General features: G+C 42.3%; 1 protein-coding gene across 1 annotated transcript in view; it reads right to left on the bottom strand.

The window, feature by feature from the left end:
* LOC146863565 (phospholipase A2 inhibitor and Ly6/PLAUR domain-containing protein-like) overlaps nt 1-17,683 on the bottom strand; it is a 257,339-nt gene extending 239,656 nt beyond the window's left edge. Inside the window, exons 1-2 of the mRNA XM_085643188.1 lie at nt 17,632-17,683; nt 8,998-9,114 (exon numbers count right to left, since the gene is read on the bottom strand). Of these exons, the coding sequence (XP_085499314.1) occupies nt 8,998-9,114; nt 17,632-17,683 (169 nt within the window). The remainder of the gene's footprint in view (nt 1-8,997; nt 9,115-17,631) is intronic.
* Nucleotides 17,684-25,030: the final 7,347 nt, after the last annotated feature.

Genomic DNA, 25,030 nt, shown 5'->3' with positions numbered 1-25,030 from the left:
GGCAAAGGGCGGGCCGTTTAAGGCCGACGAGGGATGGGACGAGCCACTCCCCTGACATCTACTACATGGTAAGACTGTCCTCCGGATTTGTTGCGACCACTGTTTGGACCTCTCAAAGATTTTACAGGAATTATTATTTTTTTTCTGTAACTATATTTCTTCGTGCCTGGAAACCCTCAGTACAATCTCTGTTGACTAGTATTCTACCATGTCTACACAAATGGGAAAATCCCGCACCATAACTGTCAATACATTACATGGAACTGCAACTGGGACAATCGATCAATTTTTTAAGAGGGTAACAAATGTACTTGAAAAAGAAATAGCTGATACAGAGAAGCGTCTTTCACTGGATTTATTAACTGGGAAACGCTCTTCTCTGGGGTTATTAGCCCAAGTTGCTTCCCCAAGGAGGACACACTTGGACTTAGCACAGGGTTCCACTCTCCCAATAGCGGTAAGGGTGGAGGACGATGATGATATACCTTCCACCGCTAACGCTAACGCTGTCCTTCTTACAAATTCCTCCTCACCTTGCTCAAATACATTTGGATTATCAAATTCCGCCAAATTATTCTCAGTTTCTCCATCGACCATAGACCAGCATCGTGGTGACACAAAAAATAGGAAAAAGAAGGGGATCTCCATCTGTGACAACCCAAACAAAAATACAAAAATCCCTCTGCTCCCTACTCTACTAGATCCTCTGAATCGGTAGGACCCTCTCTCTTCTTAGAGATAAACAATCCGCCCGCTATTTCTAATCCTTCAGGATCCTTAAATACCTTACACTTAGAAACAGATTTCATCAACAAATTAGAGGTTTTGATGAAATCCCTTCTACTCCCCCTGTTAGAGAGAACACGAATGATAAGTGCACATCTAGATAGCTTGGGTAGCCAAATAGAAGGGAATACTGCCGCCCTGATAGAATTGCAAAGCGCTTATGCCAAAAACATTGATAGTAACCATATAATGCCTCCCATTTTGTCAACATCACAATCTTCGACAAGCGCCGTGCCTGTAACAACAGTTAGCATACAGGGGAAAAAAGCTCTGTTCAAAACAAATAAACCAACAACTAGTAAGGAGAAATTCTCCTCTCTAGCCAATAGTCAGGGAAACAGGGAGACCGTCCAGTCTAGCAATAAAAGGGAAGGGGATAAGAAAGGACCTACTAAAAATCTTCCAGCAGATAAAATCTCCCAATCAGTAAATGAAGTAGTTGGGAATGAAAAGGGAAAGTTGCCACTCACACAGCTACCTAGAGAAACAAAAAGAATAGTAGATTTACCACCACAATCGGCCCCTTATACGATTATTATGGCTGGTGTACCAGAGCTTGTAAAGGGGGCAAGAGAGGATCATCATGCTTTAAAAAATAAAACTATCCATTGGCTGGAGCAGAATAGACCATTACCTGCCCATGTCAGTGGAGAAATTTTGACCGTGAGACGAGCAATCTGGGTGGGATCAAGACCCAAAGATAGAACTGGGGATGTGATAATTATAAACTTTAAAGATCATAGAGCAGTAAGGTGCATCGGAGACTGGTACGAAACAAGAGGGGGGGACTTTATTTCCACCCATTACATCAGTTATTTTTATCCAAGAGACCCAACCTTATATTCAAAATCTATCCCAGTAAAAAATCCTTATTTGGATTGGAAGGAAGTGGGTCCCCGATTTCTGCGTCAAAACGTGGATAATTATCACCCTTATCCCCAGTCATATAGGGGGTTCCACAACAACAATAATTTTCCTCCACATTATGGGTGTAACGTGCCCACCTATAATCGTTATTCAATGCTCTTTGGACTAGATGAAGTTGATTGACTTAGACGGCAGTGGAGAGTCCCGCAAAGGCCGCCTCCTTCAGAGCCTTGCATAGTGCAGAACTCTGTAACTGCGGAAGGGGATGTCATTGGTTGAGCATTAGAAGATGCATTGGGTGATCTACCATCTGCAAATGAGGAAGACATTCCCCTTCTGCAGGAAGTCATAGACGACTCAGTACATAGATTGCCCAATGAAGACGACCCCCCCATGTTGGAAAACACACTAAACGGCATATCTAGTTTATTAAGAGAGGAAGGTCAACCGACCGTAAAGAGTTCCTCACAAGAGGAAGTACACTCGACTGAAAGGACTGATGTAACCCAGAAAAGTCTAAAAATACAATTTCTATACTGGAACATTGCGGGGCTCAAGAGAAAAATCATAAACGGGAGTATTTTAAATTATGTACAGGAACACCATGTGATTTGCTTACAGGAGACATGGGCAACAACTGAGCTGCATTTAACAGGGTATAAAACCTTTTTTACTTCAGCAAAAGCCGTCCCGCATGGTAGACCCAAAGGTGGGTTGGTAATCTACATAGCGAACACTCTATTGGGCCTAGAGATTACACCCCTTGCACTAGAACCAAACTATCAGGTACTAAAACTAACATTTGAGGAGAAAAAGATCATTCTTGTCGTAAACTTATACGATAATTTGACAGAAATTGACAGATTGCACATATTAGGGGCTCTCCGTAAGAAACTTGTAACCTGGTCTAAACAGAAAAAAACTCAGGATCCCCCAAGCATCACCCCTGTATCAGAAGTAACACTAACCTCTGCGGGATGGTTGATGAAACAGATGGTCAAACAACTCATTTCAGCCACTCAGAGGTGGGAAACCTCTTAAACGAAACCATGTCTGAATTAGGCCTTGTAATATTAAATACGCCAAAACCTTTTAATGGTCAGCTGGAACCAACGTATCTGGGAAGGGGCTGTGAGTCAACAATCGATTAAGTATTGGCCACAGCCACATTAGAAAACAAGGTTGGAAATTTTAGTATTCTCATAAATACCCTAAGTGACCATGCTGCCCTGTCCATAGTTTTATTCCTGGACCAAGGTCAGCTCCCGCCCTCGCATATAAATTCCATCCTTGCCCAACACGAAATATATCTTAAAAGAATAAACAGCTATACCTTAGGGTGGGGTAAGATAGACCCCGTAGATTTAACAAAAAGGGTGGTGCGTACGACATACGAGGCAATAGTAAAATGCTTAGATATTAACACGGGGGAGCAGGAGGTTTTGGATAACTTCGGGGAAATCTTAGACAAGGTAAAGGAGTTGCTAACCAAAAAGTGCAAAGGAAATGGGGGGAAAAAGAGGGTGGTTTGATCACAAATGTTCTATGGCACATAAAAAATGAAAGCAAGCCCTGTCAAAAGTCACTAGAGCCCAGGACGAGATTAGGAGGCTAAGAAGAACTTATACTTTAGTATGTACGGGCAGGAAACAAGAATTGAAACAAGCATTATGGGATCAACTCCATGAGAGTTCCCTGACTAGAAACAGCGATGCCTTCTGGAAACTGGTCAAGGCTCCATTTCTGCAAGATAATAGCAATCAGCCATCAGTAGATGTGGCAATTGATGGCCCGGCTTTGCCAAACCTTCAGAAACTGACCTAATAGAAGATAATGTCAGGAGTACCCAGCCCAACTCCTTCCCAATTTCAATAGATGTCACACTAATTGAAATCATCAATGCAGTTAAATCAAGCAAAAGTGGGAAAGCCCCTGGCCTGGATGGTGTGCCAGTGGACTTTATTAAATCTAATCTAGAACTGTGGGCCCCCATCCTAAAAAGGGTATTCGACGCAGTAATGAAGTGCGGTTTGATTAAATCCTGGACACAATCAACCATGGTCCCTATTTTCAAGAAGGGAGATAGGGAGGATGTTTCCTGCTATCGTCCAATCTCGCTCCTGGACTCTGGGGAAGGTACTGGGCAGAGTGGTTCTCCAGCGACTCCAGGAGTGGGTGGACGATGACAAGGTCCTCTCTGATATCCAGTTTGGCTTCAGGGAGGGCTTTGGGACAATTGAGCAGGCCCTAAATTTGTCCTTAATTATGGGGAAATATGTCTCTGCAAAGCGGGGCAGATTATATATGGTCTATGTTGACCTGTCCGCGGCTTTTGACTGCGTCTCTCACTCGAAACTATGGATAATTCTTAGCAAAATAGGTGTAGACCCGGTCCTAGTAACTCTCCTTCGTGAATTATATAGGAATGCCTCTGCCAGGGTACGCTTTGGAGTCCGGGGAGAAGTCTCGAATTCATTTGCAGTAGAGCGTGGTGTCAGGCAGGGTTGTGTCCTGGCCCCTTTCTCTTTTCGTTATATACAAATGGTCTTGAGATGGAGATGTTACAGGGGGCCCAGGACCTCCCTCGAGTTGGAGAACGCTTGATACCAGCGCTCTTATACGCGGATGATGACGTGATACTTGCACGTACCCCACGAGAATTACAAAAGGCAACGGAACGGTACGCAAGTTTCATGGGCAAATTAGACCTTCGCATAAATATAAAAAAAACATTTGTTATGGTGGTGGGGCAGGGCAGAAAAAGGAGGAAGAGTATCTATCTAGACAAGGAAAGGCTAGAACCAACGGACCAATACCCATATCTTGGTGTAATGATAGATGCGAAGCTAAATTGGAAGCCAGCCATAGAAGCCCGCAAACATCACCTTCTGATGGCAAATGCCGCCCTAATAAAATTTTCACAAAAACTGGGTAAGAGGCCACCTGTAGAGCTTCTCCGTATCTACAAAGCGAAATGCCTTTCGACAGCACTCTACGGAGCAGGCCTTTGGGGATACAAAAATATTACCTCCCTCCAGGTGGCAGAAAACAACTTCTTGAGATTTCTCCTGGCGGTCCCAAAACGATTCTCCACCTTCGCATGCCATACTGAATTGGGGACTCCCCATATTGAGGACCTCGCAAAAATTGAACCACTCCTACTGTGGCGCCGCGTCTGGACTTCGACCAAAAATACCTTCACAAAGAAGCTACTGGCAGATTGTATGTCATTGGACCACGTGGGGAAGATCGAGTGGCTGATGTACATAAAACATTTTTTATCTGACCTAGGACTGGGTAAATACTATCTGACACCAGAACTTATTTCTGAAATACCCAAGAAGGAACTAAAAATAAGGGCATTGTCCCATGTCGAACAATTACGTATGTGCGCAGAGGTACGGAAACCATTGGTTCGCCATTCCATGGTAGTGATGACAACTCTGAATATTGAACCATATCTGACGTATGTCCAGTCACAGTTTGAGCGGTTTTTATTGACCAGATTTAGGTTAAACATCTTCCACAGGATAGTTCTAAAAACACTTGGGAGGAACATTTGCCGGTGTGCCCATGTGACGAAATAGCAGAGCAATCTACAATGCACACTATTTTGTTCTGCAAATATTATACTATATTTAGCTGAAACTGTGTGTGTACCGCTAGAAACCCTTACCTGACTTCTTCACTACAGCGCGTAGCCCTTCCGGTCACTCCCCGGTCCACCACGGGTCTTTGTCCCGATTGTGTGGAGGGAGCCCTACTTTCGGTTTTGGGTCAGCGCTCTAGCTTCTCTGTAGCTCACCTCATAAATCCCGATGCAAAGCGAAGCGCGCAGCGGACGCGTCAAGGTAGCCATATCGTTGTTTGCTGTTTGCCCACCTGGCGCTAGCTGATTGATCGCACTCGCTCTTTCTCTAACATTTTATACGTTTTAATCGTTTTAAAACTGATTGTCACCTATTTTTGCTGAGCACTAAGTATCTTTTAGCTGAAACTGTGTGTGTACCTCTAGAAACCCACTGTGGATACAATCTTGCCCCCAAACTTAACAACTCGATTCCTGCAAGCATGCAACTGAACATGGCCTTGCTGAACTGCAGATCCCTGCCAAAGCACGTCACAGAAATATTCATACTATTACACGAGTCAGAAATAGACATTTTATTCCTCACAGAGACTTGGCTCTTACTCAATTCAGATCCTGATGTGATCCAAGCACTCCCTTCGGGTTACACGATCCAACGTCTTGACAGAATAGGCTGCAGAGGTGGAGGAATTGCCATTATTCACAAAAACCAGCTAGTCTCGGCGTATCAGCTTCATGTGAAAAACCATCTCGCCACACACGCAAAGGGCCACCTTCTGGACCCTATTTTTTCCAACATCAATGACCTAGAGGGATTGGACCCCATCCCCCTTCCCTGGTCAGATCATTTTCTGATTCCTTTCCTATGGCCCTTCCCCCAGTCCCACACATCCTTAGTGTCTTCACGAATCTGGGCGCGACATTGGCCCAGACTTAGCACCAAAAACTGGATCCAAGAACTCGAACGGACTACTCCTAGTCCCGACTCCAATCCGGCAGCTGCTAACAGAAAGCTTCACGCATGGATTGAAAATTCACTCAACGTAGTACTCCCCTGCAAAAACAGGCTGCAAAAAAGTGGTCTTAATAAATGTCCTTGGTTCACGCCTGACCTTCGCATTCAAAAACAACAATGTAAAAGATTAGAACGAGCATGGAGAAAAGATTACTCAAACGAGAAAAAAGTTGCGTATAGAGCTTCTATTTCTGCCTATAAAACAGAAATTAGAGCAACTCAGAAGGCCTTCTATGAAGAAAATATTCAAGCCTCAAGCAACTCTTCTAAAGAAATCTTCAAAATTATAAAAAAACTCACTCGTACTACCGACCCTCCACAGGTGGCAGACCCTACGGGTCGCCACTGTGAAGACTTGGCAGGCTTCTTTTCCACAAAAATTAAAAAAATCCTCAACCTTCTCCCTCCCATCTCGACGAACCACCTTCTGTACCCGGAACCCCTGGAAAGCAACAGATGTCTTGACTCTTTTGCCCCCTTATCGGAGGAACACCTGGGCCACATTTTAGATTCAATAAAAAGTGGCTCACCTAATGACCCGGCCCCCTTCAAAATCCTTAAACAGGCACTGCCTACTGTCATCCCTCCCATTGCCAACTTGATCAATGCCTCCTTAGCCGCAGGCACAGTCCCTCGGGACTGGAAAAAGGCCATGGTGAGCGCTCTTTTAAAGAAACTTTATCTTGATCCTTCGGATCTGGGCAACTATCGTCCCATCTCGCTGCTCCCAGGCATCAGTAAGGCCGCGGAAAAGTATGTCAACCAGATACTCTCGGCCTACCTGGAATCCTCTAACCTGCTTCACTCCTCAAAAACTGGTTTCCGACCTGGACAGGGCACGGAGACGGCGCTCATTGCAGTGGTCGAGGAATCCCGAAAAATTCTAGATGCGGGAGGATCCTCAGCCATCATCCTTTTAGACCTGAGCGCCGCCTTCGATACGGTGAATCATCACATCTTAATTCACCGTCTCAGAAACGTGGGAGTGAAGGGTAAAGCCCTCTCCTGGTTGGAATCTTTTCTAGAAGACAGATCCTTCCAGGTATTTGAAGGGAACACTCAGTCTCAACCTGTTCCCCTCTCATGCGGAGTTCCGCAGGGCTCCTCCCTGAGCCCTACCCTTTTCAATGTATATATGTCCCCATTAGCTCAGATAGTCTCCCCGTTTGGAATTCAGCTGGTTACCTATGCAGATGATACCCAGCTCATTGTGGCCCTGAATCAGGAAGAACAGTCCTCTGCAAACCTCTGTTCATGCCTCACAGAAATCAATAGCTGGATGAGCCTTTCCCATCTCAAGCTCAATGGGGACAAAACAGAGCTCATGTTGCTGGGTAATCAAGCTAGCCTTCATTCTACCATATTATGGCCAACAGACATGGGACCCGCACCACTACCCAAACAAGAAATAAAAAGCTTGGGCATATGGTTAGACCAAGATCTCACCTTTATGACACAAGCGAGGAAAACAGCGGCTACCTGTTATGGCATACTCCGCACTCTACGAAAAGTACTTCCCCTCCTGCCCTTCCACTCTCGAAAACTGGTTCAGGCACTTGTCCTCTCCAGGCTGGACTTTGGCAATTCCCTTTATTTGGGCGCACCGGGAGCAGTAATCTCCAAACTTCAGATTGTTCAGAACTCGGCCGCTAGGCTTCTCACTGATACCAACAGCCGCAGCTCAGCCAAACCCGCCCTGCACACTCTGCATTGGCTCCCTATACAGAAAATAATTCATTTCAAGACCCTCTGCATCGCACACAAAGTTTTTCATAACAAAGGCCCTCCCGCCATTAAAAACCTTCTTAAACCCTACAAACCCGCAAGAAACTTTCGCTCGGATCTTCTCCACCTAGCAGCAGTCCCTAGAATCAGAAAGGCTCGTTCAGGAGGCCGCCTTCTGTCCTACAATGCCCCGAAACTTTGGAACACCCTCCCCCTCTCCATCCGCAAAGAAGCCAATCATCTGTCATTCAGAAAACAACTTAAGACTTGGCTTTTTACGTAATGTACATCATCTCCTTGACCCTCTCCGCAGCGCTGGGATGCCTCCGGGTAGCCATGCGCTATACAAGAACATCTTCATTCATTCATTCATTCATTCATTCATCCATTCATTCATTCATTCATTCATTCATTCATTCATTCATTCATTCATACTTCACACCGCAAACTCTGGTTAGTTCCTGTGTTGAGACGGTTAGGTTTTAGAAGGTGCCGGCCAGCTATGTTACGGTTGCAATTCCTGGACTCTGAATTTGTCTCCAAAAGTGTTAGTACTTTTCTTAAATGCATTTTTTATCATAGGAAAAATCTTTGAGGATGTATAGCCAGTTATTTGAGGTTATACGGTATAATATACTTTTAAATTGTATTAATAATAATTCTTTTCTTGAACATTTTAATCAAATCTATTTTATGGATTATTTTTATCAAATTGTATGTTATTGTTGAAATTCTTTTATGGTTTTTTCTTCTTCAAAAACCGAATAAAGAAGATTTATTATTATAAATACTTTGTAAATTATCACTTTGAAAACTTGCAAGCAAGAGTACTGGGGACGTCAGGTTGAGGAATTTATACCTGACATCACATATTAGCCAATCACCAGCTGGTGCCATGTGAACACAATAGAAAGGCATTCTGAAGGTCGTCCAGAAAGCTTGTAGCCAACCCAAAAATGACCATATATTGGTGATGAAATTCAAATGTTACAGATATGTGGCACGTGACACTCACCCACTGTCTTGTTCTTTAGGCCTGTGACACAGTGAGTGACATCAGGAGAACATTGCTTGGGGATACCAGAGCAACTACTGGCATGGGCAGCCAAACACTCCTCACAAATTAAGCAATCTGCAAAAAAAATAAAAATAATCTACAGTTCTGTGTACAATTCTATTTTTCATTTCAACAGAGCTACACAAATATAAAAACACACTGGCACAGTTTTAGCCTTAGAGACTTCACATTGAATTGTTTAAGGACTGAGGAGAATTCAAGCAAGTTCTAGTGCTCAATAATACGAAATAATAAAAAATGACCACAGGATTGGGATTATATGATGCAGGTTTTGGAGAGCAGGGGCATAAATGAATCTAAACAAATAAGGCTGCATCGGGCAGGGCTGAGCACTAGATACAAGCAACAACTGAGGTAGAATTAAGACACTTTATGATGAGTGAAGACAGCATGCAGAATTACTAACATTAGATGCAATGTAGAGCAACAACCAACGCTGATACGCTGCTTTGCGTCAGATAAGATGTGCAGAACATTGCCATAGCTACAATGGATGTGGTTGTGTTTCTCTCTTCCCCTGCGTTGGATCACTTTGAGACGCCTTGTGCCATGCACACTTCTTTTCACCATAGTGTTATGTTATGTTATTGTTATTGTTATTGTTATGTTTAGTGCACACATATCACCTGGAAGGGCCTGGCATTTTCAAAGGGGGAAACACTGGTCTGTCTGGTGTCTTGTGGAAGACAAATGTCTTCTATTTCTTTCTGAATTTGAGGACAGAGCTGGAGGCTCTGAGGTGGTGTAGGAGTTATTTCCTGTTGTTGGGGAAAAGGTAGGAGAAGGATTGTCCTCCAGCTCTGGTTCGGCTGATGCGGGGAAGGTCGGTGAAGAGAAGAATGACAGAGCGGAGATATCTGACAGGAAAGTTCAGCTAGATGTGCATGTTGAGGTATCAATGGGTGTGCTTAATAGGGTGTGGGGAGGGGCTGTTCTCTCCTTTCAGACCTCTCTTTCAGATGACTGGCATGTGTTGTAGGGTGTCAGGAGGGAATGGCTTCTCTGTTGAGTTCCCCCTTAAATTCTTTAACAAGTTCTTAATTTCTTACAATTAAAACCTTCAACAGTTCTACTCTGATCATATTGATGTCATATTTGATCAGTGTGACAGCACATTTTATGGCTCATTTATAATAGGACATTTAAAGATGAGGAACATGCAAAACATATAAAACAGTCATTGTCTTAATATCTTAATGACTTTGCTTATGTTATTGTTTATATTGATGGGAGAAGCGCATGGCCTGCGCAAAGACCAATGAACAACGGGCTCACAAAATAGCTATGTGCGCTCATTATATTGATTATATATTCATTGTCAGGCGTGGTTCCGAAGCAGAAGTTATTGATGGTATAATGTAAGGAAAGATACATTTATTAAAAAATGATCGCAACATTTTCTGTAAAGGGATACCTTTTGACCCAGAGTTTTTTAGTCCATTTTCAATTATCATGACACTAATAATGTTTAAAAATATTTGTAGCAGTGTGGCACGCGGACATTGACAAAGGGCGTCTTGGCTGAAATGCATTTTTCTGTTTGAAATAAAGTACCGGAATCTGACTAATGTGCACACTACTAATCTTGCAACGGCAAGGAAAGTTTAATTATTGCGTTGCGATTTCGCCACTGCAAAGTAGCAGCACCCGTATCTTTGTGAACGGTGGTATTGGCGAAAAGTCTGATATGTATACGAAGAATTGAGTACAAAGATACAAAGACAACGTCGGAAGCGGAGGACCGGAGGAAGACAGGGGCATATCAACAACAACCGGCGATAATTATCGCTAAGCGCACTTAGCGCTAGGATAATTATCGCCGGCTAGCGTGGATATTTATCGCTGCGATAGCTTGCTATTAGCAACGCTTATCTCAAAAGCGATAAAAAAATCCTAGTGCTAACTGCCTAACGTGAGATTATCACTGGAAACCCAGCGATAATCTCACAAAATGTGGCGTTAGCTTGTTGATAGGGCCTCACAAACTTAGCCATGATATCCACCTTCCATAGGATATCATGGCTAAGTCAGTCCTGAAGCAGGCGTAAGGAAATTAGCAATAACAGGGGTTATCGCTACTTTTCCTGCCGCTATGCTTCATAGCGTGGGGCTTGATGATAGGAGAAATGTCGCTTAGCCACATTTCTCCTGTCATGTCAGGTCAGGAACGCCCAGTTTGCATCTCATTAGAGATGCAAAGCTGGGCATTAGGAATCCTGATGCTAAAGCAAGGTTTCACGCGTTAGAGTGAGCTTGCTAATTAGACGATAAAATTATCGCCGCTTTTTGACTGAAAACGGCCGCAAAAGCGGCGATAATTTTCTATTGCCTCGTTGTTGATATGCCCCACAGCTCAGAGAACGCATAGTCAACCGAGGAACAGCTTTTTTAAGTCAAACTTCTTGCTACAATTATCAAATTGAAATAACTGCCTCAGCTGGCATTGACGAGTCATAATTTAAACTCAGATGCAACTGCAATATCCGATTTACATTACCTTGCTTTACAAAATGTTTATTGACGAATAGAGATCGTAAGTGGCAGTCTCTTTTTTCTCAGTGAAACTTCATGATAACAAAGGAAATAGAAATGTGCAAGGAGGAACTAGTACCAAGGGTACTTTAAAGATGTATGAAAAAGAAACAGGGAAATGGTGGGAGGCAACTTCCCTACGAAGAGCTCAATCGCATTCCAAGGGGTCTAAGGATCTAAACAGTGCCCCCTATGAGAATCCAGACCCGAACATTCTGTTAGAATGGGCAGAGCATACGACATCAGTTAAAGGAATGGTGGAAATTCGTATAAAGTATGCTACAAGTGATAGAAGCAAGCTCCTGTTAGAAATTATGGGGCATCTTATCAAGATGTCCTTCACATCTAACATGAGCTTCAATTGGAATTCCATAGACCATATTATCAAGCCCATTATCGCCGTTTTAGCGGCAGTTTTCTTCCGCTAAAGCGGCGATAATTTTATCGCCTGTCTTGATAATATGCCCCTAAGTGCCTAGAGGACCTATTGCGCAGGATTCAACAAAATAAATTGCTGAAAATTTAAAACAACAAACAAAGTCTCGCCTAGTTAAATATGAAGAAACTATTCAGCAGCACCAACATGAGACATTTGCAAGAGACCAACATGTTAACCTTTGCTAAGAACTTTGTTTTACCCAAGGAAATTGGTACAAGTGGCAAGTAAGAGGAACACCACTTCAGCAATAAGAGACACATCAGAATCTGAGATTGAAACTGATCAGTGAGAAACAAAAGGAGCTACTGCCGATTTGTCTTCAAATTTGGTTGGAGTTGCACATTTTTCCAAAGGAATGTCAGATAATACAACAATCGAGACTCCAATTTCCACAACAAACAAGACCCCTGGAACAAGAAAGAGAAAAAATAGAAGGAGTAGCAAAAGAAGCAAAAGAAACAAGACAGCAAGGTACCACAAAAGTTACCAGGAGCAAAGGAGGGGCATTTCAGAAGTAGCATAACATGACCTCACTGTAGTAAGCTTATCTAAAAGACAGCAAGCATCAAATGATTACAAGTTCTCCATAGATGGCTGACATTTTGCACAACAAGAAGATGGGAGTATGTACAAACAAGGATAGATGTCTATACGGTAATAAGATAACTCTCATTGAAGAAGCAATTCCATGGAAAAACTAAGAAGCCTGTGAACATTGGAGATATTTCTGTAGAATCAACGTACGTTTTTAACTGTGGGTGATCTGGCAGCTTTAAGAACTCCACACAAACTAGAAGGTCTCTCAGCACCAACAGAGCATGACTCAGTAGAAAGTGGTCTCCAGTTTCTGGAACAGATTAATATACCTCAGAAAAGTACCAAAATATAATTCAAAAGTAAATCTATATTCATTCCTAAAACAGCATTCAACATGATTAATAGATTCCATGCAGTTGTTATTAATGTAATGTGATATAAAAAGAACTTATAGAGCGCACTGCAACTCATCGAGCATCCTGGAGCTAAAGAGGGAAAAGACGGGACAGTTATTATTATATAAGCAAAGAGATGTTAGATTCTGGGGAAAAGCCAGGTTTTGAGTTGTTTACGAAAAGATAGAAGATCTTTCAACTGTCGCAGCTCCAGGGGCAGTTTGTTCCAAAGTCTTGCAGCAGCAACACTAAAAGCTTGTCCCCCCAGCTTAGCTCTTCTGAACCGAGGTACTTTCACCCAGTAAGCTGTAGAGGATCGAAGGCAGCGGGAAGGGGGATACCAGCAGAATTTACTCTTCAGTGGTATGGACCCAGACCATGCAGTGCCTTAAACACAACGCAGAGGGATTTAACGTGGATCCTCTGTGCTATGGGGAGCCAGCGCAGCTCCGCAAGGGCCTGAGTAGAGGAAGATTCATGGGGGCGCGCCAGAGCCAACTTGGCCGCCATATTCTGAATTCTCTCCCAGTCATACATTTAGGAAGTTCCAGCAGTAATGAATTACAATAATCCAACCTGCTCAAAATCACGCTCCTCACTACAAGAGGGCGCGTTTGAGCCGGGAGCTGAGATCACGCTCCTCACTACCAGAGGGCACGTTTGAGCCGGGAGCTGAGATCACGCTCCTCACTACAAGAGGGCGCGTCTGAGCAGGGAGCTGAGGAAGAATCTTCCTCAAGATCCTAACAAGAGAGAAACGGGTCCCCAAGATCTTGTTGACGTGTGTTTCCAAGGTCAGTTTCTCATTAAATGTAACTCTCAAATTGCGGACTGCCTTAGATGGTCGCAAAGGTGGCATCTGCAGGAATGGGCCAAAAGTTGACCGGAAGAGAATGGGACACTCTCCCACCCTCAGTACAGAGGATTTCAGTTTTATCTGCATTAAATTGCAGAGAATTAATTCTTAACCAACAAGCCACACTCTGCATACAAGCGTGAAAATTCTTCAAGGAGGATGACTGTTCTCCCTCCAGTGATAAGATCAACTGGGTGTCATCTGCATAGTTTACCATGCCTATGCCATAAGATTTAATAATATCCACCAAGGGACGCATGTAGACATTAAACAGAATGGGGCTTATTGCAGAGCCCTGCGGCACACCATGATGGATTTTGGTGAACTTGGACCGAAAGGGGGAAAGAGCTACGGCATGACTTCTATCAGATAGCTATGAATAAAGTCATTTATGTGCTAGACCGGTCCCCACTCCTTCCAACTGCTCCAGGAGGACCTTATGATTGACCGTGTCGAATGCGGAAGACAGATATAATAGGTCCAAGATGGCATGTTGGCCCTTGTCTGCACGCAGACGAAGATCGTCCAACACGGTCAATAGGGCAGTCTCTGTCCCATGTCCTGGGCGGAATCCAAACTGAACCTCATCCAGTAGATCATTTGCGTCTAGGAACTGGGAAAGTGCTCTGCTCACATGGCGGTCAATGATCTTTACTGGATATGGAAGGAGTGAAATAGTAGTTTTTAAGACACGCCGGGTCAAGTGAAGGCTTCTTCAATAGGGGGGAAACAACCGCTTGCTTCCAGCATGAGGGAAAAATCCCACTAAGCAGGGATTGATTACAGATTATTAAAGATCTGGATAAAATGAGGAATCAAATGGAGAGTAAAGAGAAACAATGGAAACAATACAATGAATCTAAGAATAAACGAGAAGTAATTCCGGGACTAAAAGAAGACACTACAATAGTGATTAAGCCATCTGATAAGGGTGGGAATGTAGTTATACAGGACAGATTGCAATATCAGGGTGAAGCTCTATGACAGCTAAGTGATGCTATGTGAAGATCACTAGAAAATAATATAATAAAAGTATCCAAAAGTTTTATCAGTTGATTATGATTTGGAGAGAAAGAGGCATATTGGGTCAAGATGAATATCAATTTTTGATAGTGGAGAATCCTGTAATCCCTACTTTTATCATATTCCCAAAATTCATAAAGGCATTAAGAAACCACCTGGACAACCAATAGTTTCCTCAAAGGGAAGCCTTCTAGAGAAGGCCACAATTTTAGTAGATGTTGTGCTGAGTCGTTTTGTCTATAATATAGTATCCTATATTAAAGATACAACTGATTTCATCAAGTTAATTGACAATATCCTTTTGGAAGAAAACTATTTGGTGGTGACTATTGGTATTACCAGTCTCTATACGGGTATCAATCAATCATCAACAAGGCTTAGAGGCTGCTGGAACTTTTCTTAAATCAAGACCACTGAAATCTTTAGAGCATAATCAAATAGTGTTGCAGTTTAAATAATTTTGTCTTCATAACAATATTTTTGTATTTGGGGATCAGCTATACATAGAAAAACAGAAATTGAAGAATATATTACAATTCTTAACACTAACAAATACAATCTACTGTTTTCTAGTCACATCAGCAATGCAGGGTGGCATTTTTGGATCTCTTGGTATAGGTCAATGGGGGACAACTAATGACTAAATTGTACTGTAAGCCCACAGAGGGCAATGCACTATAAGAGTCAACATCCTCACTGTCTAGTCAATAGTATCCTGCATTGGGAGCTACTTCGTATTAAACAGAATAGTACTATTCATAACAATATTGAGGCAGCAAAAAGTGAAGCTTTATTACGGTTTGAGAGAAGAGGGTATCCTAGGAAGTTTTGTGAGCAGCTACAAATAGGGTGAACCAGCAAGACAGACAAGGTCTTCTAAGTAGCAAGTGTAAGAAAAAGAGGATGAGGTAACCAGGCTAATTTTCATGTTCTCCAAAGATTTCAGTGAGATACATAGAATTTTAGATAAACTTTGGAATATTTTGCAAGCGGATGGAATATTTTGAAATAAAATTCCTTCACATTCTATTAGCACTTACAGGAGAAATACTTCTTGAAAATATTTACTAGTGCAAAGTCATGTTCCAGGCACTGACAATAGAAAATGGATTACTTAACTGCAATACCGATTTTGTGATTTATGCCCTTGTAATTTACTGTATGTAGAGAGCACAGTTTATCAAGCTAAAACGAGGGTGTTAGAACATATGCAGGCAATCACTAAATTGCACAATAGTTCTCATCTAGCTAGGCACTTCACAACATTTCATCAGAGCAGTAGCAATCTTTTGAGGTTTTATGGCATAGATCAGGTGCCCATACTAGAGAGAGGAGGGGACAGGGTGAAAATTCTACGCCAGCTCAAATCCAAATATATATTTGAGCTAAGGACACTCGTTAATGAACAGTGAGGAAGAATTTTGGGTTCACATTGGTTAGAGGTCCAATAAGCAATTTAAGATACACATTTCTAGTATTTGTTTTGGGATCAACTTTATATATTCACAGTCTTTCTGAGTATTTAAAGAAATAATGAAATATGAATTGAGTAAAGAGGTTGGAGGTTAAGGCACGAGAGCTGAGTGGATGTGTTGATAGACTCTATGTGAAAAATAAAAATTACCTTGGCCTTATGTATAGCATTGTAGTTGAGGTATCCAGTGGATGAGTTTATTTGATTCACTATGTATTGATAAATGGGGGTAACTGTTATAGCTAAGAGAGGTTAATAAATGATTACTTTGATTGGAAGGAATCTCTTAGCACTACCCATTCAGGGCTTGATTATTCAATATAAACAATAACATAAGCAAAGTCATTAGGCTATGAACATAATTACTGTTTTTTATGTTTTGCATGTTCCTCATGTGTATATGTCTCATTAAAATGAACCATAAAATGTGCTTACACAATGATCAAATATGACATCAATAAATCAGAACAGAAATGCTGATGGTTTTAATGTAAGGAATTATTAATTTGTTTAAAAAAACTGGAATAATTTGACCATTTAAAGATGGCTGCAACTTTTTCTGTAAAGGGACAACTTTTGACTCAGAGTTTTTTCATCCGATTTCAATTATCATTACACTAATAATGTTTAAAAATGGTTGCAGCAGTGTGGCAGGCTGACACTGACACAAGCTGTCATAGCATAATCACGTTTTTCTGTTTGGGTGTAGAAATAAAGTAACAGAATCTCACATGTGTGCGCAATATTAATCTTGCAACTGAAGTTTAATTATTTCAGGGCGATTTCACCACGGCAGAGTAGTAGCACTTCCCAGTTCGTGAGCGGCGTTATTAGTGAAAAGTTTGATATTCATATGTATATATGTATATCTATATATTTATATGCATACATATGTATGAAGAAAGGGGCGGAGCTCTCAGGAACCCAGCTGTGTAAGACTTACAGGAGGTCCCAGGTGGGCTTCTTGGCCCCCAAGGTCCCTCAGGAGTAAAGTGGACATTAACCCTACAACCAGTAGCACACCAGGAGCCGCGATACAGAATGGTGTAGACGGGGGGCATGGGTCCGACACCCTCCTAGCAATACCGCTGTGTGGGACTTACTGGAGGTATCAGGAGGGGTAGATGGCCCCAAATGACAGGGGCAAAGGGGAAAAGGTACATCATATGGCAGTAGATGGAGTTAGCTGGGGACGGTTATTCTTATTGCGGATTTTTTGGGAGAATTATGCACTATCCTGATCAATGTGGATTCTTGAATGGGGTGATTGTGCAATCACCCCATTCAAGAATGATAAAGGTTATGACAATCTTACCTCCAGTTATCAGTGCCTGGAGCATGATGACAGCTGCAAGGAGGGCCCTCATGGTGCTAAGAGAGCAAGGAGCAGCGAGATGCAGTCACTGTACCTGAGCACCTTCCAGTGTCCTTTTTGTATTTCATGCTCAGGGTGCTCCTTTTATGCTGTCCCAGAAGAGGTGGAGCACATGATACCCGAGCTCTATAAACAGGAACACAAATGTGATGAGGCTGATCTTTTCATGTGTATCTGTGTCATTGGCTGGACTTCTCTGGTTGCTGGGATCAGCCTCTAGAAATAAAAGAATATGATGCAATTCAGATACATTGAGTAAATACCAGAGTGTACTGAGGAAATGTTTATAAGTTCAGGGCTAAATTCCAATTCATTAACAAAGAATGCCTGCAGTAATCATAATTATGAATCATAGGTCATTTCTTCTTGGGATATTTACCTTAGAGAAGGTTACTGATGACATAGGGTAACTACCAGGCCTCTGACAGTTTCTCTCCTACATTTTTGTCTTGTGCATGCTGCAATTTATCAGGGGAAATGTGCAGAGAAGAAGAGAAACATGAAGAATCTGGTGCGTTAAATATTGCATCTTCATGGTTTGCCACATTACCAGGCTAAAACTTGAACAAGAGCTATTTACCAGACTAAGGAAATACTTCGCCTTGGAGCATTACTGTTTTCTTGGAGCATCAAATACCTTATCCCAATCTGTTCCACCTGTAATTGGGGCAAAACGTGTTATGCAGATGTTCTGCAGATGTTAATTTATATTTGTACATTATCTCATTCATACATTAATACCTTTTTTCTGTATCACTGCAGAAACCTTTAGCAGTCTGATGCAGACAGCATTGAAAGCAATACTTTAGAATATACTTAGGGTGAGCTTTGGATCTGTCATTGTGCATTATTGGATGGCTTTCTTATTTATTTCAATTCCATGCTTCTGAATCCTTGGCTTTATGTTGCCATCATTATATCTTTATAAAATAATGATTCATGCCTCTTTTTTAATATTTTCCCTAGTCTCTCTAATGTTCATCTTGGCCATCTTCATATACAGAACACTTGACGTGCTTAAACATGTATTGAGACCGTGATCCAGAGTGCTATTGGGGCTTTGGTCATTGAGGGCAGTGGGGTCGGTAATAAGAGACGTCAAGAGTATCAACTCCTTTGGTGGTAAGAGGTGGCTCTGCATATACAGAACATTACAGAATGGTCTATAGTAGTGGCATCTGCAAAATGGGTATTGTCGGTATGTGATACATCGTAGCCGTCAGTCAAAGATCATAAAATGTGTAGTGCAAAGCAAAGTAATGTAAGCTTGACCAGTAGTTCACTAGTGGAAGCTAGACAAGGACCGCCGGCGATAGGTAAGGAGGGGGAATGCAGTAGTCCCTTTTCCAATAAAGGATGGAGCTTGCATCAAGCCCAGCTGGACGTTGATAGGGTCAGGATGTCAATAGGGTCCATTGGTATTACATGCGGGTATATGGCATGCAGAAGCAATGAGTCTGATTGGTCTTTTCTGGGTATGGTATATGGTATTCGACCATCGCCATGGTTACAATGGCACGTGAATTGACACCACACCGCTAGGGAGTATAACTGAAAGTGTGGCACACCAAAGCCACAAAGTTTGTATGCTAGAGTTAATGTGTCCCAGCCTATCAGGGGTCAGTGGCCCTCCCACACTAGTCGAAAAAGTAGGGTTCACAGCAACAGAAAAAAGGATTTTGTGAGAGCAATTGGAATGTTTAAAAACAAATATAAAAAATGAGGAAGCACCGCCATCTTGATAATGGTGATCTGGCCCGCGATTGAAAGTAGTAAGTTATTCCAACGCTAAACCTGCATCGAGAGTTGTTCGATGGCTGGGCCATAGTTCAGATGATGGTTTTGTTCCTTCTCATGATGAATTTGAATGCTTAGGTATTTAACTGATTCCACGCACAACTTTAGGGGATGTCGCTCACCCATGGGGTTGTTTCATTCGTGATTGGGAACAGCTTGGACTTGTCTTAATTAATATCGGGACCAGAATGTCCTCCCCACCTCACGCAATACGTGGTCTAAAAAACAGATGGGTGTTGTACAAATAGCAGGATATCATCTGCATAGATAGAAATTAATAAGGGGTCTTCCCAAAACTTGACACCATAAAGGAGGTGATGAATCAAGGGGACCATGGGAATGCTGGAGAGTATTGGGGACAGAGGGCATCCCTGCCTTGTCCAACTGACAATACCAAAAGAGGGGGTCAACGTGCCCTTTTCTCTTGCTTATGAATACAGCAGCATGATTAGGGATGTGAACCCCATGGGGATACCCAGTTTCTGAAAGGAGGCCTGCAGAAAGACCATTCCATAGATTCAAAAGTCTTCTCTGCCTCAAGCAGAGCCACCACTGCAGGTGTCTCAGAGGATATTATGTGGAGCACCGAGAATAGTGTACGCAGATTAAGAAAGGCAGAGCAGTGTGGGATCAAACCAGACTGCTAGAACAAAATTATTTTGGCAGGTAAGGGGGCCAGGTGAGCCCCCAAGATTTTGGCGAGAATATTGTTGTCAAAATGTAATAAAGGTCTGTAGGAGGAGCATGCAGTGGGTCCTTCCCTGGTTCTGGTTTCAGTAGGAGGACAATGACTATCTTTCGGAGTGTGGGAGGGGCAGAGAGCCAGAATCCAGCGACTCTGCTTACATTTCCAGTAGGTGCATGTTTGTATGATTTGCAGAATGCACCCATGAGCAGGTGCACCAAAGTCAAGCTTGTCAGCACCCATCCATGCCCAGATCGCACCTCTCATCAGAATCCCCTACTCTTTTATTACAGGACAACCGCCATCTGACACATACTCAAAAGAGGAACTTGCGGTACTAAACACAGCCAGTAAGAATACTAGATGCACAATCCTTGAGCACCATCTTGACCCCTCTCAATGCACAGTCTGCAAACTGACTCTCTTTTATGATACCGTTCAAGCTTGCCATTCTGCAAGCTCCCAACAAGCCTCTTACCAATCCCTTTTGGACTCTTTTAGATGCAGCGTAGTAAATTCACTTTCCCTATTAAAGTACAATCTAGATCTTGTGGAATTTGTAGGCACACATATGTTATATATCATATTTGTTACAGAAACATGGGCGGACCCTAATTCCATCCTGGACCTTTTCCAAGCGGTTATGGCAGGTTATTCTATCCTGAGGGTTGAAAGATCAGGTAGACCTAGGGGTGGCATGGCCATTATCTCCAGAGACTACCTGACAGTATCAGGCTCTACAGTAGATCTTAGCAAGACCTACCTCTTCAAAGGCCTGCGTGTCTATTTTCTTAAAACTCCTAGAATCCAGCATTGAGTCATCAGATTTTTCAATATTAGATGGTTTACATTTTCACCGAGAAAACTTAGATGCCTCTGGCACCTTCTCTCTTGTTGACACACTTGCCAACTTTGACCTACACCAACAGGTAGCACTGCTCACTAAAGAGCAGGACACACTCCTGATAGAATCTTTATGAGCAATCTAGGAATCTAAGATCAACTACTGACAAATCTCCGTAGTCCCCAGAACTAAAAGAGCCCACTTGGAGGAAAAAGCTTCACCACAGGAATGGCAAAATTGTGTCATTCGCTCAATTGCCATCAAGCTAAACAACAGTACTTTATCTATGGTCCTAAAGGAAAACATTAAAAATCTGACTTTTTAATAACTAATACTGTTCTTTTTAACCACTCTTACTCTCACTCTTAAGAAGCAACACCAAGACGCCTTATAGTATTTGAGCGCTTCATGGCATTAGATTCAAATTAAATCCAAATCAAATCATGAGGCCATCTAGCCAAGGCGCCTTGAATCCATAACAAGAGTTTTTTGCCTGTATCGCTTCTTCTGAAAATATGGGCTCACTAAATAAAAGCCTCTGAGAACTCATCCAGCAAAGAAAAACGGTGCTGCAACTGTGATCTGCAGCCCTGCTGTCAAGGTCATCAATATTCTGTAGTTAGCTTTCGACCCAAGTGTGAGAGTTTTGAAGTCACATAAAATGTCTGTGTGTTTCGAAATGCAGACCCCCATCGGATGTGGCCTTTAATGCCTTCCATAAAGTAGCCTGCCTGGTCACAGAGCCCATATTAAGTTCTTAGTATTCCATGATAGCCGTGCAAAGTTCTTCGTAGAAGACCTCGGGCCCGATCCACGAAAGTAATCTAGGAGAGGAGTTGGCTTTACGGCTAAGGCAGATGAACTAGGAGCTGGGGAAACAGGTTTGAGTCTTGGCTGCAATGGACAACATCCTGTAATTTTGGGCAAATCACAGAATCTCCCTGTGCCGACCAAAAATGAATGTGTCCTCATGTAACGCATTTGGTGCTAGTGTAAAGCGCTCTGATACCCGATACCTTCGGGTCACGTTTGCGCTACATAAAACTCGGTAAAAAAAGAAATCTAACTTTAGGACTTTTAGTAATCACAAAAGTCATTTAGGAGTAGTAAAGTTACGATTCCTAACTTCACTACTCCTAAACTGAGACAAAATCCTAACTTTATGACTTTTGGTAATCACAAAAAGCATTAAGGAGTAGTAAAGTTAGGATTCTGTCTCAGATTACTTTTGTGAATTGGGTCCCAAATCTGACAGAGCATAATAAGGAATCATCATTGGCATTCAGGCATAATTCCTAGAGGCAGCAGTAGAGTTATGTGGACTGGGGATTGGTCAGTTAGTGTATGAGGAAGTTGTGTTGTGGATTCCAGCCAAGTGGGAGTCAGGGGAAAGAGGAGTCAATAATGAATTCAGTTCCAGTTTTTGTGTGATGCAGAATAAAATGTGTACCCCAAGGTCTCTGAATGTACAGGCATCCTGAAAGAGATATGTGTTATAGATGTCATGTAGGATGTGCAGGGAATGTGGCATACTGTTAGTTGAGGGTTCACAATCATATTAACATTGCTCCCAATATGGTACACACACCCCAGAAGGGATAGTATTTTTTTAAAAAGTCTGCATCATCTATGTGAGGGGAATAGGCATAGAGCAGTGGTCCTGCTAGGAGGCCAGTGACCGCTGCATATCATCTGTCCTTGTCAACATAGCTAGCCTTAGGGGTGAAGGGAACTGATCTGTGTTTTGGGGTACGTACCCCATGTGAGTATTTATGCTGGTGGTACGCAGAAGCATAAGTATAAAGGGTGTCTATGGAGAAGGTGCATCTCCTGCAAGATGGTGACTTTGACATTGTGCCATGTAAGATATTGAAGTGCCTGTTTACCCTTCATGGGGTGTTGATATCCCTAATGTTCCAGATTAGGAACCCATTCCCAGCGTCGCTCGCCATGTCCAGTTGTGTGAAAGGATAGAAGTATTCTTACAGGTGGAACATATGCAGGCTTTGGTCTTCCTAAGAGGTTAATGGGCATTAGCCATCCAGTAATAAACTTGTTCAACCGTACCACAACCCACACCAAGCCCTCCCACACCAGAAACAAACACAAAGCTAAGCATAAAGGTGGTACACATCATAAGGTGCAGGTAATGCAGGACAGTATGTGCCCTAAGGTGACTGTAAATGTAGTAATAACAGTTGGATTAATGCTAAATAACAGAGATATTACTTACGTGGGAGTTTGTCATGCGGAGTCAAAGCCATGCACAATAAGTGGGCTGGCTGGACTGACCCCGGAGTGGGGTGTTGCACTTTGCTCGGTACTGTGTAAAGGGATCCAAGCTGCTGGGGACATGTAGGTCTAGAGCATTGCGGTAAGGGCTCTGGTGGTCCTTGGTGTACTGCTGGCAGAACACATGGTTAAAGTTTTATCTTGCCGTTAACATTCACTTTCAAACAGGCAGGGTAAAGCATTTGATATTTTACTCCATGTTCCCTAACCATGTCTTTGACATCAGTATACTTGCAACATGCCTCTTGGACAGCCAGAGGGAAGTTTGGAAAGAATGGGAGTTTCATAAACTGGTACTGTATCAGTCCCTGTTCTCAAGCCAATCGATGGGGAGTGTCCCGGTCCCTAAAATATAACAAACATACAATAAGTAAAGAGGGGCTCAAGAGGGAGGCCTTGTGCCAAGGGATTTATGCGCTCTCCTGACTACGAATGTGGAGGTGAACTGCTGACAGTCAAAGTGTTCCGTCAGGAGGTGTTCAACAAATTGATCCATCCTTCCCTGTAGCAATACCCATGATCTACAGGTAATTTACAGGTTATTGTGGCGGGATCTGGCTTCTAAATCTTTGTTTTTGATGGGACCAGTTTTGAGCAAATATTCCCATCTTTTGTTTTCATGGTCATAGAGGCATTTTCCTCCACTGTGTTATGTTATGGTAACACATTTGTCCCAGCACTATTCTAGAGAGATGACACAGCAAAAGGGGCAGTGGGTTAGATCAAGAACAACAAAGTCTTCACAGCCCTTCTGAAAGCCCAGCGATTAGGAATAGTCCTAGCAGACTTAGCAGACCTAGACCGAAGAAGCATATTCCACAAGGAAGGGGCTTTCACCCTTACTCTTCCTACCCAAGGCACATGAGCTGAAAGTAGCTTAGCAGACTACAATGCTCGGGGGGGGGGGTCATAAGGACTGAGCAGATTGGCTAGAATGAGGAGACCCTGATGAGTTAGAATTGAATGGGTAAAACATAAGGTTTTAAAAATAATTATTTGTTCCACCGGGAGCCAGTGCAACCTATTGATAAAGACAGAGATAGAACATGATTTAGGAAGGGCGAATAAAAGCCGAGCCGCAGCATTCTGGCATATTTGAAGCCTTTTAAGCAGTGTCTTATTGCAACCCAAAAATTGCATATTGCAGTAACCCATCCTAGCTAGTATGGTAGACTGGACAATGGTAAATAAATGTTTATTGTTTAGTTAATTAAAAGCATAACAATTTGTTGCTTATATTAAAAAAAATCAACGCATCAGTGATGTCATTTGATATGTCATCAGTGATGTCATCAGTGATGTCACTGACCATGTCATGAATGATGTAATATGTGACATCATCAGCAGTGCATCACGGGGGCGTGAGTGATAGTTAGCTCAACTAACTATAACGGCCGAATTTCTATGGTTTTGTACGAGCAAAATATTCAACTAACTATATCGTTTTTAAAACATTTGTTTTTTTCAGTGAATTTCAAAGGTTTTATAAATGCTAATTTGTAACTACAATGTCCCTGAAACCTACATTGTTTTTAAGTAAATTTTAAAAAGACGTGCATAATTTTTTTATTGAAAAACTAACTGTAACAGTAGTCTGTTATAAGTTATAATTTAACAATGTTTAAAAATTAATTAGCACTAATTAACATATAAATGTGGAAAAAGTGTGACGCAGCAGCTATGATACCTGACTTCGAACAACATCGTTTACAGTTTGATTT

Source organism: Triturus cristatus, chromosome 2_2, assembly GCF_964204655.1.
Source record: "Triturus cristatus chromosome 2_2, aTriCri1.1, whole genome shotgun sequence".
Lineage (NCBI taxonomy): Eukaryota > Metazoa > Chordata > Amphibia > Caudata > Salamandridae > Triturus > Triturus cristatus.
The sequence above is the reverse complement of the archived record's forward strand: the minus strand, read 5'-3'. Positions and strand labels throughout refer to the sequence as shown.